This window comes from Diadema antillarum, unplaced genomic scaffold (genome assembly GCF_040938485.1).
Source record: "Diadema antillarum isolate AM-2024a unplaced genomic scaffold, OU_Dant_1.0 scf00000055, whole genome shotgun sequence".
Taxonomy (NCBI): Eukaryota; Metazoa; Echinodermata; class Echinoidea; order Diadematoida; family Diadematidae; genus Diadema; species Diadema antillarum.
The window spans coordinates 1615774-1635783 of NW_027270944.1; the positions used below are offsets into that span (position 1 = coordinate 1615774).

General features: G+C 37.0%; 1 protein-coding gene across 1 annotated transcript; it reads right to left on the bottom strand.

The window, feature by feature from the left end:
* Nucleotides 1-11586: 11586 nt before the first annotated feature.
* LOC139715824 (paladin-like) lies at nucleotides 11587-15626 on the bottom strand. The gene is made up of 3 exons (XM_071627362.1): nucleotides 15481-15626; nucleotides 13737-13817; nucleotides 11587-11778 (listed from the first exon to the last, which is right to left on the bottom strand). The coding sequence occupies exons 1-3, from the start codon at nucleotides 15613-15615 to the stop codon at nucleotides 11587-11589; spliced, it is 408 nt and encodes a 135-aa protein (XP_071483463.1). The 5' UTR covers nucleotides 15616-15626.
* Between the last annotated feature and the right edge of the window lie 4384 nt (nucleotides 15627-20010).

Below are 20010 nucleotides of genomic sequence, written 5' to 3' on the forward strand. Positions count from 1 at the left end.
AATTACAACATTTCTTTCTTGTGGAATCTGACCAAATGAAAAAGTAAAATATCATATTTTACTTTTAAACATAGTGGGACACGTTAGCCTAAATCTTTACAAAAAAAAAAAAAAAATGGACTACCAAATTGAAATAAATTGTACCGTCACATAGACCCAGTGGTTTGGTCGAATGCGTACGCGGGAGGACGGCGCATGTTTCCTACAGATACCTATGCTATCGACTCCTCTTTAGCGCTTATACTCTGACCCATTTCCATGAGTCCGAAGAAGTCCGATCCACTGTCATCAGTGGTCCGATCACAATTCGGCTCATGATTCGGCCAATAATGACAGCTTTAGCAAACTTCTTCAGTGGCATCATAAAGAAGCATGCACCCTGGCATCACTACAGACTGCGTGATGCGCAGAGAAGACAACAAAGGCAACGTTATCTGGCGACACCTACAGGCTCTACTCTTGATGAAAGCTTAACTTCGGCAATTTTCGTATCAATGCTAATCAGTGCCCCCCGCAACTATCGGGTCTACGCACCTTTAAAATTTGTTACATTATCAAATATCATGATAACAAATTTGTGAAGATTTAATTGGATGAAAAAAAAAAAATAGATAAATGAAATAAAATAAAAACACACAGATACTACACCTCCACTGTTACTTCATATCCACATGGAACTACTCAACTTTGGCTATAGATTGTTTTCAGATGCTCCACAAATTATGCACTTGGAATTTTAAGTTAAGATGTAGAAGCTTAATCTCATTCTGAAGTGGTGGACAAAATGAAAACTTATCAAAGTCTGATAATGTAATGTTAGATGAACAGTACACTCATCGGAATGTTATAGACCATCTGCCATGCACTAAAAATGCAAACATGTATGTTGTAGCTAGCATTCACATCTCTGAGTAAGAAGTCTATGGGTATTCAGGCTCTACAGTTTGTACTTCAATAATGCTATAAATAGCATGGGACTGTACATGACTGACTGAGTTGTTGTACAATGCCCATCTTTGTAACTTTCAGCATGAATGCCTTAAGTTAACGAAGACAGTACAAAGTAAGTCAAAGAAACGCTATGCTCGCCTGGTGTGCACAAAATTAGCATTGACGTATACAGTATGTTGTCTACAGTGTCCTCTCTGACTTAAAGAAGTAGTCTTCTGTTCAGACACAGTGGCTGCACACTCAAAGCCTAGCTATCCAATGTACCATACTCGATCTACACAAGTGGGAAAAGATTTTACAAACATACACTGTACATTGTCTTTACCAAACTATCAAAAAAAAAAAAAAAAAACCTACTTCACAATGGAAGGAAAATAATCCATGCAGACTAGTTCTGCTTTTTGATTTGTGGACAAAAATACTACTTCTCAGTTGAAAAATACAATTTCAATCACAAGGCACTAAATTTTCATCTATATTTTGGTATTTTCTAGTCTGTACACTTTCATTAACATACTCTAGCAAAATACATCTTTCAGTAACATCCTCCGATAATTTTTGCAAGACCACAATACTGAAATACATACTCAAAAAAATCCTACAAACTCAGTAAGAAAATCAATCAAAGCTTTCAAACAACAAGAATTCCACGATGACCGCACACAGTACTCGAAGAAGAACAAAACACCTAAGATCTTAGTCAGGTGGCTTTATCATTCATAAATATCAGACTCACAATATATCAACATTGCTACACGTTTCTAGCAAACACATACATTTAATGCCAGCATTCTTTTCCACCAGCACAGCCGGGTTCAAAACGAGGCTGGACGATCTAAAAGTGAGGGTGTGACACCAAAAATGTTGATGAAACGCTCCAAGGAAACAACCATGCACTGCTGTTTGTTTCATAAATAACTTGAACAAAGATTTAAACACTGACTGACAGAAATGACACCAACACGATATTTTCACATGAAACACTGTACCCGATAGAGATGCACATTCAAGACATATCAAAAACTCAGACCTACTGCACTCAAGATAAATCAAAACAGTCTGCTATGAAGATCCACCACTTAAAACACTCATGAATTTGTTCAAAAAGCATGGTAAGATAAATAGATGATTACTACGATATCATCACCACATTGCAAAATTGTTGTTGTTTTGTTTTTACAGCATCTTGAAACACAGGTAGAATAATGAACTTCCCGATAGGACATCTTCAGCAGAAATACACAATGCTTATCAAATGATCACTCACTTGGACCCTTTATTCCGATCCCAGCCATCAAGACCTCATGTATACAAAATGTCGTTCATCGGTGACCCGGCAATGTATATCCTGTTTTCACATTGGACTACATGTCCCCATCCATTCAGGCATGATACAATTCCAGACCACGACCTTGTCCATGACCTTTGACCTTTGACCTGACCCTTGGAAGCTGGATGCAGACAGAACGATGGCAATGACAGACTACATAAATACTATGCATGCATGGTACCTTTAAATAAAGTGTATTAAAGCATTAGTACATGATCTGTGTCTCACATACGTAAATCAAACTCATTGTACTTCCTTTGGGCGAAAATATGACTCATCAAGAGTGATTGCCAATAAGTATTATTACACTGGTCAATGGTGTGCATCTTATGAAAAGGAATGAATGAAAAATATCTGGAAGATTGATAAAGCACAATGACCTGTATAGGGTACAGTTGAGGTTCCTGTTCTGTGGAAACGTTGATAATATTTCAGCCAAGAGTTTGCACTTGAGAGGAATTTATGATTGTTAGCCTCTTCCCTTTTTTTCATTTTTTTTTTTTTAGTGAGGCATAGGATCCATACAGACTCTGGAGGTTTTATGTTGCTATTAGCTCTTGGTACAAGAATGTAATAAATTCATGAGTTTCACAACAAGCTAGGCAACTTGAAAGATAACTTTCAAATGCTATGTGACCTAAGAATTGGTCACATTGGTAAACTACATGTGATATCGAACACCAGCAAAATGTTGTATTTATTAGCAAAGACATGAAACTTGATTTTCCACAATTTTGTTTTGTCAGTAGTATTCTGCAGAGCAGAGTTCATGTTTGTTTTGTCTTCTTCTTTTTTTGTCACAAGTATGACGATGATCCCTTATCCCTTACCAAGGCAATATAAGTACATGCAAAGATTGGAAGGTTAAAAAAAATCTTCCATCCCTCATAGAAAAAGGCAGTAACAAGGAAATTTAGTGGAAACAAGCAACAAATGCTAGCATTCATTACAACCAATAGGCTAAGCCATTCATAATTCCACTGCAATTCATGCATATTCAAATGCTACTATACATTGGTGGTATGCACTTGTATTTTCACCCCCAGCACCCTTGTGACCAGACGTACGGTACCTGAATGAAAAGGACGAAAACACTGCTCTGCACTCTGGAAAGTATTGTGGTTCAATGGTGGGTAAACACTGGGTCAAAATACTGCAAATTATTTGATTCATTTGGTTAATGCCCAACAAGCAACCATTTAATTGTCAATTCATTGAACAAATTGCACCAGACATCATTTTCAAAGGAAAAATATCATGTAAACTGCTTTCTTTAGTGATCATATCTTTTCATCTTTGTAGAGAAGGAATGTCGCGTAAATGTTCTGGGCAGAAGAGTTTTAATCAGAATACATCAATCAGAGATTAGAAGGTCAAAATATTGCAACAATGAGCGTGTACTGAATAAAACAGCATTAGTATGAATACTGTGCCCATGAATACATTCAAGATATCATTCCTGCATACATATGAAAACTTACATACATCTGTCGGCACTGTGCACATATCTACCTGCATTTAATATCCACATCAATTTATCATAATGGGCAATGTGTGGACAAAGCAGACTTAAATGTAACAATTCTTCACATGACTTCTGATCAACACGCAATCAATTCCATGCAAATTATGAAATTTGTGGGTGCACAACACCACTACCATTTTTACATGTCATGATACTCTTTTTGATGGCTAACTTCACCTTTTATCCCAGTATAGCTTCTTGTGTGACCCACCAAAGGGATTATTTCATCAAGTATCGAGTGATTACCTGACCTAAAGCCACTGGATTTCAAGATATTTTTACTGGCCGTAACAAATGTTTGGAATGATGATTTTTGTCACTTCTTCCTTTCCTCTCCACAATATAAAAAAATACAGTGATTTCTTGGCAGTAAATTCATGAAAATGAAGTAGCACCCAATGCACACATACCACTTTACAACAACCAAAAAAAAAAATCAAAATCAAGCTCGTTTACATTCCATAAATGGCAATTCAAAATCTTGAATCTGACAGCACCAATATCACCATTAAAAGAAAAGACCTATAACCTTCTTTCATATCTATTTTGTCTCCCACAAGAAATTGGAAAGAAATCCTCAGAGGGATCAAGGTTCTATGACAGTCAAATTCTCAGAGTCAACTTTCTAGTTAGAAGGACAAGTTCCTCATTCTTGATCAAAGACTATCTGCAAGTTCCCTTTCAAAACAAAATGAAACACAAAGAGTTTTTAGGTTTTGTGGCAAGTGCTCTCAGTTCAAAACTTGTGACATTTTATATTGCCCATTCAAGTTTTGTGGCAAGTGCTCTCAGTTCAAAACTTGTGACATTTTATTTTGCCTATTCAAGTTTGTTGAAACAAGTGGCAAGAAAATTTAGGCTGGAGGTTCTCTTGCAACTGGTTAGATATAATCAAAATTTATCCCATTTGCACAATTGTAACCATTACCAGTTTACATTACGATATCATCCAAAGATTGTTTTTTTCAATGTTCCCTTTGCCCTTGTCTTGCATGTATTTGCTCAACAGTGGCTTCAACCCAGAATTTCATCAGGGTTTCACCCATTGTTTTATCAGACACAGCATAACATTGCTTGTCAGCGGTAGATATACACTTGTACAGTAATATCTGATGAAATTTCAAATTTCATATTAATTGATCCCGTCCTTTCACTCTTGTAAATTATTTTCACTATGAAATCAATTAAGTAGAAAACTTTTATGAATTGCAACTGGGACTCAATGCATTGTGTAGACAAAAACCTTTCATGTGCATTTGAATTTCCCGAATCTTGTCTCCTGGTGAAACTCTTGCAGATTTCATGCACATGAAGATTTCTGGTTTTACAGTGTGCAAGATATGTTGCATACAGCAGATTTTTGAGCTCACTCCACAGTTCTGTCACACATGCTTTTCTACCAAGTAATCAACAGGCTCATTTTCATTCAGACTTGGGTTGTGAAAAAAGCCTTATCAATCAGCTACAGGTGAAAGAAAACAAGTGGCATCACATGCTTACAGCAAAGCAAACCAGGCATAAAGCAAACCAGGCTTAAAGCAAACCAGGCTTACTGCAATAATGTCACTACTTCTGCACTTCTGAATCAAACATGCATCCACTTGTACCTTCAAGAGATTAACAGGAGTCCACACTATGCTCTTTCTAGCCGAGTCTTGCTTGTGTTGTCTAGACACCTGTTTACAGTACCCTGTACATTATACTTCTGCACAATATGTACACACCTCTGTTTTTACGAACAAACGTAAGAGTTTGGACACCTCCTTTTACAAGTCACTAAAGCAAAAAAGCAGGATTTTGTGTGTTATTTGTGTGTGGAAAAGGGTGAGTGGGAAGCATATAGCTGCTTTACATGGGTAATCACAGGCCGCTACCCCAAGCCTATCTTGATGCGACATGTTATACTGTAACAGCACGCAAGGTGCAGATCCTCCATGAGTTGATGCAGAGTTATTTCCATTAATATTACGGACATCAAAGTGCCATCAAATTTTCATGCTCTATCTGATATAGCAATATGTGAGCATTTTCATTTCAACACCAGTAAACTTTTTGCTAGTGATTGTATGAATTTACAAGGACAAAAAATATTAACAAAACACTAGCATGTTCTCTTCTTTTTCGCCCAGGCATTGAACTGTGAAAAAAAAATAAAAATCACATTTATGGTGTCTTCTCCCAAGATGATTTATGTGTTCTTGTTTTTATTGTTATAAATGTTAGTACTTGAAACTATAGTTGCACAAGTGTAGGCAAGCATTCATTCTTGAGTTTTAACGGCTTGAGTTGTCAACACTATAGAAACAGACAGCATCTCAAATGTACATTACATATCTACATCACTGCACGCTTTGTAAAGCATTCTCCAGAATCATATACCATACTCACAGATTCAAATGGCTGGAATATTTCCATACTTGTTCACAAGGAGGTATCATCTATAATGATAATATACTGGTGGTCCCATCAAGTATCTAAAAAAGGTTTCTCAGTGGAATTATTGCACTCTAACCTCCACAGAGGCAATTAAATGTGATGATTCGAACTTATATTTTACAGTTTGTTTGGAAAACTCCTGGTGCAAACATCAGCATTGGAATATGGGAACCACACACAGAAGGAAGCATGTGGGCACATGCACACATCAGTTGTTCTAAAGAAAAGTTGTCCCCCGAAAATAGAGTCCCATTCACAATACATTGTGGGTGATCACAATGGGAAACATACTCCCTAAAGATCAAAACTACAGCAAATACAAATAGCACACCTGCCATTGGGTTCCATATGTTTGTAGTGCCAGGTATGACTTGAACCCACTACTTCAACTATTTCCATTTAAAAGTGATGAGGCATTAAAGAGAAAATCACAGAATATCTAAATGGAATATTTGGTATGTTGTTACTTACACAAATAATCTGGATTCTTAATGTCATTTTCAGACCGATTCACACCAACTGGAGGGATGGTGAAGGACGGTTCCTCCCTTTAAAGATGTGAAATTGCTGAATATGATACTCGGACAACACAGAATAATTTAACGCTGAATACAGCACGATACATGCTCTCATTTCTCTCCATTAGATACTGGAACAATGCTGGAAAACTCAAACTGCACAAATCTCAGTAATCCCAGCAGAGAATCCTGATAGGTTCTTCTTCCACCACAAATCACAAGATATGACAGACAAATTTTGTTGATCCATCACTAAGCTCCAAATAGATGTTCATGGGGAGGTGAGGCGAGAGCAGGATTTTTCTGTCTCAAGCAAAAAAAAACTTGGCAAAAATCTTATAAAAGTATATGTTACAAAATCAGTTTATTATGTACGTCCATCACTAGAAGATCCTAACTACTACAGACTCTATCAATTGCATGGATCCACTCTTAAACGATGATTGTGGTGAAACCGATGTCTTTTGATAGGTTGAGGACGATGCAGACACTTATGAATGTTAAAAATAGTAGCAGTATCAAACAAACCTACTAAGAGAGTTCATACAGAGAGATTCTTGAATACACTAACTTCTTTCTAATTTATTTTGCAGCAAAGATCGAAACACATCAATGTCGAAGGAGTAACATATCCTCCATGAACAGAGAGGGGAGAGGGAGGGATAGGATGGGCAGAGCAAGGTACTCAGATGAGGTGACCACGGATGGGATTCTTTGGGGACGGCTCTCGACACCAACGACCATGTAGGCTGCTGGCCGCAAACTGGGACTTGACATCTAGCTCGCCAAACGACAGCGTGTCCAGCACATCATACGCACCAATCTTGTGGCCAACCTAGGGTACAATACACAAACAGAAACTGTGATTGATGGGAAAGACAATGACAATTCCACTGATGCTTGAATTGTCAACAGATATATCATTTCCCCATTCATGTCATATTACTTCATTTTGACTTCTTTCATTGCTATACATTTTACTAGTACCAGGGGGTATACGTTCTAATGCATAAATATATATATATGAAATACATCTCCTGAAAGAGAGTACACTTGAGCATTCCACTTTGAATGTTCAGATGAACAAATGTACAAATATTCAAATATACAAAATATACATGTATATATACAGAATGTATCTCTTGTAAAGGATTACACTACAAACATATATGTTGCTGCTTTGTGTTCTTTGTGCAAAAAGTATGAGAACATATCAAAGGTGCAGTAAGAAACCAATATACCTGAACTAAAATCCGATTTTTCATATATCAATCTTCAATACCCCATACAGACAATACAGTACTTGAGCAAAAAATAGATGAATAAATAAAAATAAATAAATAAAATAAAATAGAATAAAATGAGCAAATCACAAGCAATAGATTGCTGAGAACTTGAGCAAAACCTCACTGCCCACATTAACATGATAATTTCATTTGAGTAAGCTGATACAGTCACCACTGCTTTATCAGGATAACTCAGGGGTAAAGCCTTTGTCCCAATTAAATGACTGTGCCGATTGAAAGAGGTCAGATACAAGTTTGGTCTGAGGTAAAGTCACCAATCTTCACACACTGAGTTTGGTCCAACAGATATGATATAAACCAGCTGAAGGCATTTTCACCTATGCTCATAGATTTCAGACACATCTATCATCATGATCTTGTGATCAACAGTATCACAGGCGCATAGCATGTCTAGCATAACAAAAGCATGTCTAGCGTAACAAAAGCGGTGATATTACTTTGAGCAGTTCCTCTCAATATTTGATCAGTTAGTAAGTACCTGCCATTAAGCAAACATTTTTTTTTTTTTTTTTTGGTTACATCCATTTTGACAGCAAAGTTTGTTTTGAACATGATCGATGTGCACACATGTGCAAAATATTTATAGCATATGCCATCAAGCTTCTCAAGATGAATAACTGCCTCCTGCCAGTACCTCAATGAGCTTCATATTTGCACTTTTAATGGTTCTCTCATTGTTCTCGTTCATGTACCAAACATACTAAATCATGAAAACGTGATAAATCTAAAAAAGTACCTTAATATGTTTTATAGTGCTTGCATTGTGAGTTCTCTCAGTAGCTCTTTTTATGTATGTACTAAAAATATCTAATTATAAATACATCATAAAACCAGCCAGTTGTTTGGTAATTTTTTTTCCTACAATTCAGACACTGCCTCCGAGCTCCAGCTGCATTATCATGCTAATATGGAAATGTTTTAATTACATCAGTTTTGACAGCAAAGTTTGTTTTGAACAAGATCGATGTGCACGCATGTGCAAAATATTTATAGCATATGCCATCAAGCTTCTAAAGATGAATAATTGCCTCCTGCCAGTACCTCAATGAGCTTCATATTTGCACTTTTAATGGTTCTTTCAGTTGTTCTCATTCATGTATCAATCATACTAAATTATGAAAACATGATAAATCTTGTAAAAAGTACCTCAATATGTTTTATAGTGCGGCATTATTAGTTCTCTAAGTGGCTCTTTTTTATGTAGGTATTACATAGACTGAATTATGAGTACATCATAAAATCTGCCAGTTGCTTGTTTTGTTTGTTTTTTTTCCTACAATTCAGCCACTGCCTCCAGCTGTATTATCATGCTAATTTGGAAATCTGTGTTGCGGCATCACCCATGGCATACACAGTCATTAGGGGACATGTCAGAGGTACTGTTAACAAGTTCCTTTTGGGAATTGGGTATACTAGGTTCTTGTAGTGTCAACTCACAGACGGGGAAACGAGTATATGAGGTTCCCAAAATGTACACAAGAGTGTCTGCATTCAAGGCCCAAATCCAAGCTTGTTTTCGTATCATACTGAGCAGAGAAATGACGTTTATAGAAAGACGAAGTTTCTGCTATTAATATCTGTTCTTGCTCGGTCTCTGAATTGCATATATTTTATGGGGCAAATACTGGAACATCAGAATTTCAGTGTGTGCACCAACAAGTTGATAGGCGCAGCTTCGTCCAACTCAAGCATGCATTGATGTATGCTAAGTTTCATCTGGGTACCTCAAACGGTTCTCAAGTTATTAGCCCTCCACAAAATGGATTACAAACGGACAAAAGGAAAACATATTGTCGCCAGCGACACTTCATGGTAAAGACATAAAAACAAATCATCAGATCCTCTCTGTGATGATGAAAAGAGAGTGAACATAATGAACACACTGACGGACAAGCAGACAAACAAATACAGTGGACTCCAATTATGACAAAGTCCTCAGGACCGGGAGTTTTCTTTCGTTATATCGAAATTTCGTTACGACCGAACAAATAAGTAATTCAAACATAGAGCCAATGGTGTTGCAGCCTGAAATTTTACTTTGTTGTAATCAGAATTTTGTTAAAACCATGTTCATTATAGCAGAAGTGCACTGTATTATGGGATACAATGTATCCCCTTTATTGTGAAGAACGAAAGATTCACAACGTCTCACCGTTTTCATCCATTCCTGGAAGGACATCTCCCAGTTGCGTGATCTCTGCATGTGAAGGTAGGCATTGAAGAGGATGAGGTAGATGTAGCGCTCCAGGTTAGCCAAAGCTCTGCTCGTAAAGACTCTCCACCAGTTCTTCTCTTCGCCGTCTTGATCTGGGATGCAACGAAAAAGTAAAAGGGCACAGAGTCACTACAGTATCATTGTCTGAGTAAGATTCAGTGTCCCAGTACAGCACTTCACAGGGAGCTACAGATGAAGAGTTTTTATTGCAAAATGAGTTAACTCCATTCTTTTGAAATTGAGATACTTGCAATTAAAACTGCTAAAAAGCAAAAGAAAATTAAAAAAATATGAGATAGTTGTAATCATAACTCGAAGAATATTTTTTGTTAAATGTTACAAGTAAGGTATCACAGAAAAGGTTTCATTTTGCTATTAACTGATGATGGATTTGCTATAAAATGGATAAAATTTGCTTTAAAAAAAAGGCACTAAAAGCCCTTTTGGTAATCAAACTCTTCAGATTCTTTTCTGAGGTGAGCGCATTTGCAACCACTTTGATTTTGTTACATTGGTTTATAGTTATCTCTTTAAAAACTGTCCCCTGTCCAAGTTGACATTTGTGACACCAGTATGACAGAACAGACAAAACACAGACTTTTTTTTCATTTCAAATTGGACATAAAATTGAAAAGTTTTTTGGAATTTTTGAAGTGTCACATGTATACACAAAATTACTGACAGTCACATACTAGTGAAAACAGAATTTTTGCATGCATGAAACCTTCACAAATCTTGTGAAGGAGCCAAGATTCTTGAAGTAAAATGCACAAAAATGTTCTACAAATCTCTGTATTACGAGTACATGTACATTAGTTTATCCTAACTTTTTCAGGGGGGGGGGGGGGGGGGGGGGCAATTGGTGAAGGTTTCATGAATGCTTAAAGCAGACTACTAAATGTGATGTTTTCCAATAAACATCTAATACCATATAGTCTATTTGTACTGGAAAGAGTAGTCTGGTTGTACAAGTAATAATGGTCATGCCTTTAAGCAAACTTCACAAAATGTTGACAAAAAGGTTGAAGAATAATGTCTCCGGAAATCGAGTATGAAAAACTGACAGTAACACACCCAAGAGTTTTTAAAGAAGAAAGTGAAGAACTAAAGCCATGTCACTCAAGAATAAGCTCCCATTTTGAACTGAGAATAAATATGGAACTTTTTTGGGGTCCATATAAATTCACTGGAAATCTTTGGTATAGTTTCCCCTCCATCATAAAGAAGTTTCCAGGTTTATCATTCTGAGGAGAGGTCTGAATTACCCACCTACTGTATATCATATACCACCTTATGACAGAAATCTAATTTTCAGGGATTGCAAAGAGGGACATGCGAACTTGAATAGCACTGACCTTGTTGAACGTGGAGAAGATGACCTCTCGCAGGTGAAAGTGCATCGGTGTCATGGTCTCCGAACACTTGTCCAAAATGAGGTCCACCTCCCGCTTGACCTGTACCCCGTGAGGCAGCCTCAATACAAGCTTCCTCACAGCCTGAGGAGAGTCATAGAGGGAGATAGTCAGACAGACAAGGACAGGAAAAGGAAAAGGTTCACAGAGAGACACAAACGTATCAAGGGAACAACATACCATATGTCCCCCACAAAATTACAACGGAACCCTCTGCAATGATAACTTTAAAAATAGTGAATCAACCCAAATACAATTTCAGGGTATGAAACTATAACTTATTACTGACATCTTACAGAGAACCCCATCCGATTTGCTTCAGTGGTCAAAGAGAAATGAGGAGTTTTGTAGAGCATGTCAGGAATCCCTTCCCTCCAAGTTCTGTCCATTGTGTTCACACATTATTCAGTTCCAAGAGCATCCAAGTACTATTACACTTGGAAGAATCAGACCCATGACATAATTTATAATGATCCACATTTCTCTGTGACCACTTCACCAAATTGAATGGGGTTTTCTACAAAATATAGCTAAGATGTTATAGTTTATGAGCTCGAAGTAACATTTAGACAGTTTAATCATATTGGTAGTTATCAGCGTGAAAATCCGACTGTAAAGTATCTGCGCAGTCACTGCTGGAAGAGAAGACTACTACAGTGTATGATGTCACATGCGTTCAACTATATAATGAAAAAGAGAATTTCACAAAATTTGACTTTTTGAATAAAGTGCACATTTCTTCGACTTGCTACTGATGTATGTCAAGGGTAATATTATTTCCCCTGCCTTCTGAAAGAGAGAAGTCAAGTGTTCTTTTGTTATGTGAGAAAAATGGAAATACAGCTGAACCTCTCGTATCCGGACAAGTCGGGACCGGGGCTCATCCGGATAAGGGATTTGGCCGGATACGGGAGACTCAATGCTTTATACATGTACATATACATACACATGTACTGATGTAGCCCATTGTAGTGCCACATGTAGTACTGTGTATACTGCAACCTTTTCATTGTTACATTTGGGGATGTTTCGGGATGTTGAAATGTCTGAAGGTAAGCAATTTGGAAGGAAATTTGATGCAATGTATGTTAATCATATTGGAAGTAATATGTAATTCATGTCTGTTTGGGTAGGAGTTCTCAAGGAGTTGGGAATCCCCCTTTCTTCCCGTAATTATCAACAACAAAAAATCACGGCGAGATTGCGTCCGGATAATAGAGAGACCCGGATAAAGGGAGGCCGGATAATAGAGGTTCAACTGTATGTTGAATTTTCTTTATTCTTTCTTTATATCGTTGTACTCATGTGTCACCACAAGCTATAGTAGTCTTTTCATCCAGCCGTGACTGAGCAGAAACTTCAAAAATTCATAACTTTTGAACGGATTGTCCGATTTTGCTCAAACTCTTACTGATGTGTTCTACTAATATTGCTGCATTCACTCAACCCACATGTCTTTGAAGGTGAACTTGTCCTTTAAATTTCAAATTTTGATGGCCTGAAATGAAGAAAACATAACAATAAATTTTGCACCTTAGTTTCCCGATCGGATGGATATCAAAAGATAACCTTATTTGAAATTTAGTGACCTGACAACATTTTTTACTGGCCCCGAGCCGGCAGTGATATTGAGCCTTGCATATGCACACAAAAATATATCGTCGCTGGGGTGACAAGACCTTGTATCTGCAAATTTGGTGAAAATGACTTTTTTGGATTAATGGTCAATAATGGGTTAAGTGATGTCCTGTCCTAATCCTAAGTGTCTTAACCCCAAAATAAAGCCACCACAGCATGTCAAAGGAAAGGCTATCCCATTCACCACAGTGCTTTGGCTGCCATGTTTTTTGGCTCCCCTGAACATTTGACGTTTTGTAGATACAAGGTCTTGTCGCCCAAGCGACGATATATCTTTGTGGATATCATGCAAAAAAAAAAAAAATCTTATGTGAATCTTTACATTGCGTGACTGTCATAAAGTAAGACAAAGCCTGTGAGGGAAAATGTTAAAATACAAAGTTGGTAAAGTAACAGGAACTTACTGAGAATTCTCCTTTTGTGTACTCAGCTTGGGGTACACTAATCCTCTCCTGTTCACCCAGTTTGGTACCCACAGGAAAACCCTGCACAGAGACACACAAAAAAGAGAGAAATGAATACATAAAATAAAGAATGATGACAATGCAGCAGTATTTATTTATAGCACAAACACAAAGGATTTCCCAGAAAACATTAAAAGTCACCAGGGACTTGTTTCATACAGAGCACACGCTATTTCCATTACGAGCGGCAGTTGCATTAATTATTAAATCAGCAATAAAACAACGAACCAGGCATGATGCTGCTACAGTAACTTCAATAATACACAAGACTGCACACATCTGTATGACACTTTGACATTTCATCTGCAAACTGGTGCATACTGTCTAGGCAGACTTATATATCTATAGGTGATTATATGCCTGTTCAACATATTTACAGCTACCCAATATGTCTTATATAACTTAAAATCACAATCACCAAACATGTCAGATTTCTTCTGAATCACTTGCAAACTGCATAAAAAATTTCAATCGGCAATGCCCTTTCCTGATTTTGGGGCCATAATGCATAATGTGGTCATACAAGCCAAATTTTAAGATAATTGCTCAAAAAATGAGGGAGTAATTCAATCCACTAGGCTTGAAACAGAAGGACTGACTGCCCAACCGACTAACCACCCGGCCACCTGATCTGAGTGATACCAACATACCCCCTTACACACTGTGTGTGGGTGGAGGTATAGTTACAAACCACTGTAGAAAGGGAATGCCTGAAGAAAGAAAATTGGAATAGGAGGCTTGTCTGACAGAGACAAAACAGTCACACGGCAAAATTCCCCCCCTCCCCCCCCCCCCCCCCCGAAAAAAGAGAATGCTACAGTGAGAATAAGGATGAATTTTTATCACTTGTGTCTAAAGCTCATCAATGACTTTGCATTTGCTATTCTTCACTCTCGACTTTTACTTTCAATTCTTCACCTATTTATTGTGCTTCATCATTATAGAAATCTCACTAATGTATGCTGTCTTCACACAGTCTTCACACTCTGCCCTCACACTCTTCACCATGTTCTAAACAGTGAGCAACTGCGTTGCACATTTTACATTAAATTTTATGCATACATGAATAGAAATCACATATCGCACAGGATTTCACTGGATCTGTCTACAATACTTTGCAACTGTGTTATACACCACAAATTTGACTTAATAGAGAACAGCACTGTGCTTCCTGCTTATATCTAACTGGCCTCTACTGATTCAGTTTGCAAAATGACACATCATGAGACTGTTTACCATTGGGAGCAGTGATTTGAAGCCTAAAATATAAGGAGATATCACTATTTTTCTCAATAAACTATAACTGTAGACAGTTTAGTCTAGAAACATTATTCTTTTACAACTATTGTTCAAATTTTGTACATTAAATGATACTTAACATTGATTATACCTATTCAAATGCTTATATTGGTTGTTTTCATCCCTAACTCACATTTTAGAACTATTTTGAGGCACTTAAGCTGGGTTTTTGCTTCATAGTACATGGTAATTGGTAAAAGGGTAAATAAAGCCTTTAAATGCTGCAAATTTAGCATGTTGACAGGACATATTATTAAGCAATCATTCAGTGGTTTGTAAAAAAAAAAAAAATGCAGACAAAGAAATATGCATATATGCCTGGCATATCAACAAATTCAGGCAAGCACGCACGGGACATTACAGATTTGGAAGCGTACAAACTCACTTTCTTGTGCCAGCTGATGAGACCACTGATCGCCATGCCAACAGTCGTCTGCTCCTTGCCCGAGTGACAGCTGAATACTAGTGCGGGTCCATCTTCGTCCGTGTAGATGTCATCCAGAGTTCTCACCACACTCATGATCTCATCTATTGTCTGGTGTGAGGCGCATGTTTGCAGAGAAGGGAGAAAAGGTAGGATAACTCAAGGCACTGGAGCGATGTCAGGATCATAGGACTACATGGAAATAACCATGCACACAAAATTCAAGTTCTATATCTCTCCTGAAACCAGGCATGCTGTCTTTAGAATGCGGAATCCTAATGGATTTATCAGATACCAACTTCAGTCATAAATCAAAAGGACAGTGCAACACAACAACAACAACACCAACACCACCTTGCTGTCAGTTAAAGGTCCTGTTTACCTTTGGGGGCAGTGATTTAAAAATTTTTCAAGATATCACTTTTGAAGCATATGTGTAGGTCTGTTGTATCACAAAACGTCCTACCATATAAAATTTTTGCAATAAAGCCTAAAATGTAAGGAGATATCACTATATTTCTCATTAACCCATAACTGTAGACGGTTTAGTCTGGAAACATTTTTATTATAACTATTGTTCACATTTGTATATTAACAATACTTAACATCGATTATACTGGTTCAAATTTTTACTTTAGTTGTTTCTATCCCTTACTCACATTTTAGAACTATTTTGAAGCACTAATGCTGGGTTTTTGTTTCATCTGCAAATGGTAAATTATGCCTTTCACATGACATCACCGCAACGCATTTTCCAATGTATATGTGACCCTGCATATCAAAATTCACAAAAAGTGACACATAGCAATTTTCAAGTAGACCTGAAAATCTACATTCTAGCCCAATTTAGCTGATCTGGGGCTAAGGCAATTTCTGACAACTTTATTTTTTTATCTCTTACTCTGAATTCACGCTTTGGAAGCATTAAAAATAAGTTCAGGAAATGAGTAAAGAATTCTTATACCCTATTTTTTTTTTCATCTCTCTGAATTTTCCCATCAATAAGTACATGAATGTTTGTCTTACAACCCTGGACAAACAGTAAACAGAGCTGACAACTTTACACTCTTCCTATCTGAATTCAATGTTTGGAAGCATGAAAATGAGTTAAGGTAGTGTTTCAGTAACTTTCATTAACCACTTTTTCTCAATATCCATTTTCCAACCATGATGTACTTGACAGCTTGTCTGAAAATCCTGGTCAAAGAGTAAAACAAAGTAAACACCAGTTTTGTTACATAATCATAAAAAGTTGTTAAAGAGTGTACAAAGCAAATTTGATGTGATAACCTTTTTTTTCTTTTTTTTCTTTTTTTTCTTTTGGGGGGGGGGGGGGGGAGGCAGATTTAAAATATCTTTTTCTGTTCCATGCAGGAAAAACAAAAAGGTTGAACCAGTGCAGGATAATCACACTTCACATCTCCAGGATTTCTCAAGTGAAAAATATTTCCTTATATTCGTTGAAGGCTTCTATGGTGGTAGAAGGTTGAGTGATGGTTGATTTCATGGTACACAATATATCCTTTCTTATAAGTGAGTGTGGTCCTGAAAGGACCTACAGTTCCGCCTGCGATCAACATCACAGGATGAGCGCGCTCATATGCGCTCGATTGCGCTCAGTGCGTGGCGATCACTTGCGCGCGCGCTCATCCTTGTTTACAAATTTGAACACGGCGTTTCATCGCATAGCCACAAATCGTAAGAGCGCCAGCTGTTGGCGTACTCGCGAGTAGTAGTACATTGTTCCCTTGTTCCCTACGTGTACGAACACGTGTATTCGTCCGTCCACTGTCATTCTATAATCTTGCGTTTCAGTACACGAATGCTTTTATTTGTGTGTGTGTGTGTGTGTGTGTGTTGCGTTCAATTGGCCCCTTCTTTTCCATTTTTCTTTCGGATTTGTATTTTACTTTTGCTAACTGATGGTCGCCAATTTACACCTCATATTATTTCTGTCACCAAAAAGGAAGGTCAAATTCTCTTCCTTTTCCTCGCATTAAAGTCGGCGCGAGAGTACTCACTTGTTGTTTTAAAGTTCGTGTGACTTTTACCGCTGTTATTCTCAGTGTCTGTTAATTGTACTTTCTTCGTTCTTGCACTCGCAGTACTATTGCGAGCAGATGCACACACACAATTACGCTCTTTGCAAAATCGACAAGATAATCATAATACTAGTAATATTGACAAGAAAGCGTGTCAGAAATGCAACAATAATAGATTCGGTAGCAACATTTCGAACCATCGCTCTTACCATAACCATGCAGCGCTCGACACTAACGGTGGCTAAAAACGCACATCGGGCCACCAAGATTTTGGAAATGAAGATTTTCCCCCAGAATAGTCGGATGTTTGCCTTTACTTTTGGAAGTGAACAGCTGTAACAATCGGCTCCGTCAGAACCTAAAATAAATATCAGATGTTTGCTTTTAATTTTGGAAATGAATAACGGTAATATTCGATTCCGGCCGTATGATACTAAAATAAAATTAATGTCGGATGTTTGCTTATACTTTTGAAATCGAATAATGATAAGATTCAACTCCGTACGGTGCTAAAATTAAAGTCAGATATTCGATTTTGCGTTCGGAAATGAATAAGGATAACATTCGGCTCCGGAAGATGCTGATATAAATGTCAATGTTTGCTTTGACGTTCGGAAATGATTAAAGATAATATTCAACTCCGTAAGATGATAAAATGAATGCCGGATGTTTGCTTTTACTTTCGAAAGTTCATAGCAATAACATTCGGCTTCGGAAGATGCCAAAATAAATGTCAGATGATTGCTTTTACGTTCGGAAGTGAACAGCAGTAATATTCTGCTCCATACGATGTTAAAATAACTGTCAGATGTTTGCTTTAAAATTTCGAAATGAATAACGGTAACATTCAGCTGCTTTATGTTTGATATTTGCTTTGACGTTCGGAAATGAATAACAATAATATTCAAACTCCGTATGATGATAATGTCTGATGTTTGCTTTTATGGCCGAACGTAAATAGCAATAATATTCAGCCCCGTATAAATGTCGAATTTTTGTTTTGGGCATTCGGAAATAAATAACAAAAATATTCAACTCCGTACGATGATCAAATAAATGCCGGATGTTTGATGATTATGTTCGAAAGTAAATAGCAATAACATAGCTCCGGAAGATGCTGAAATGTCGAGTGATCCCTTTGACGTTCCGAAATGATAACAATAATATTCATTGCAACTCCGTACGATGATTGAATAAACGTTGGATGTTTGCTTTTACTTTCGAAAGTAAATAGCAATAACATTCGGCTTTGGAAGATTCCAAAATACATGTCAGATGATTGTTTTTGCATTCGGAAGTGAATAGTAGTAATATTCTGCTCCAAACGATGCTGAGATAACAGTCAGATGTTTGCTTTAAAATTTCGAAATGAATAACAGTAACAATCAGCTGCTTTAGATGGTAAAATCAATGTTTGATGTTTGTTTTGACGTTCGGAAATAACAATAATATTCAAACTCCGTATGATGATAAAATAAATTTATATCTGATGTTTGTTTTTATGGTCGAACGTAAATAGCAGTAACATTCAGCTTCGTGTATTACTAATGTCGAATTTTTGTTTTTGACATTCGGAAATAAAAATATTCAACTCCGTACGATGATCAAATAAATGCCGATGTTTCCTTCTACTTTCGAAAGTAAAGAGCAATATCGTTCAGCTCTGGAAGATGCTAAAATAAATTTTGAACGGTCCCTTTGACGTTCGGAAATGAATAACAATACTATTCAACTCCGTACGATAACAAAATAAATGTCTGATGTTGGCTTTTGATGATATCTTCGAAAGTAAATAGCAATAACATTAGCTCCCAAAGATGCTATAACGAAATGTCGAGTGGGTCCGTTTGACGTTCGGAAATGAATAACGATAATATTTAACTCCGTACGATGAAATGCCGGATGTTTGCTTTTATGTTCGAAAGTATCAATAGTAATAACATTAAGCTTCGGAGGATGCTAAAATAAAATGAAATAAGATAAAATATATCGAATGTCCCTTTGACGTTCGGAAATGAATAACAATAATATTCAACTCCGTATATACGAAGTGAATGCCGGATGTTTGCTTTTATGTATTAAAGTGAATAGCAATAACATTCGGCTCCGGAAGATGCTAAAATAAGATAAGATGTCGAATGATTCCTTTGACATTCGGAAATGACTAACTATACTCCGTATGGAACGATGATAAAATAAATGCCGGATGTTTGCTTTTAATAATACGTTCGAAAGTAAATAGCAATATCACTCAGCTCAGTTAGATGCTAAAATAAATAGAGGATGTTTGCTTTCACGTTCGGAAATGAATAACGGCAACATTCGGCTCCGTAAAGGTGCTAAAATAGTAGAAAATGTTGGATGATTGCTTTTACAATCAGAAATGAATAACGGTAACTTTCGGCTCTTTATACAATGCTAAAACAAAATTTAAATGCCGGATGTTTAC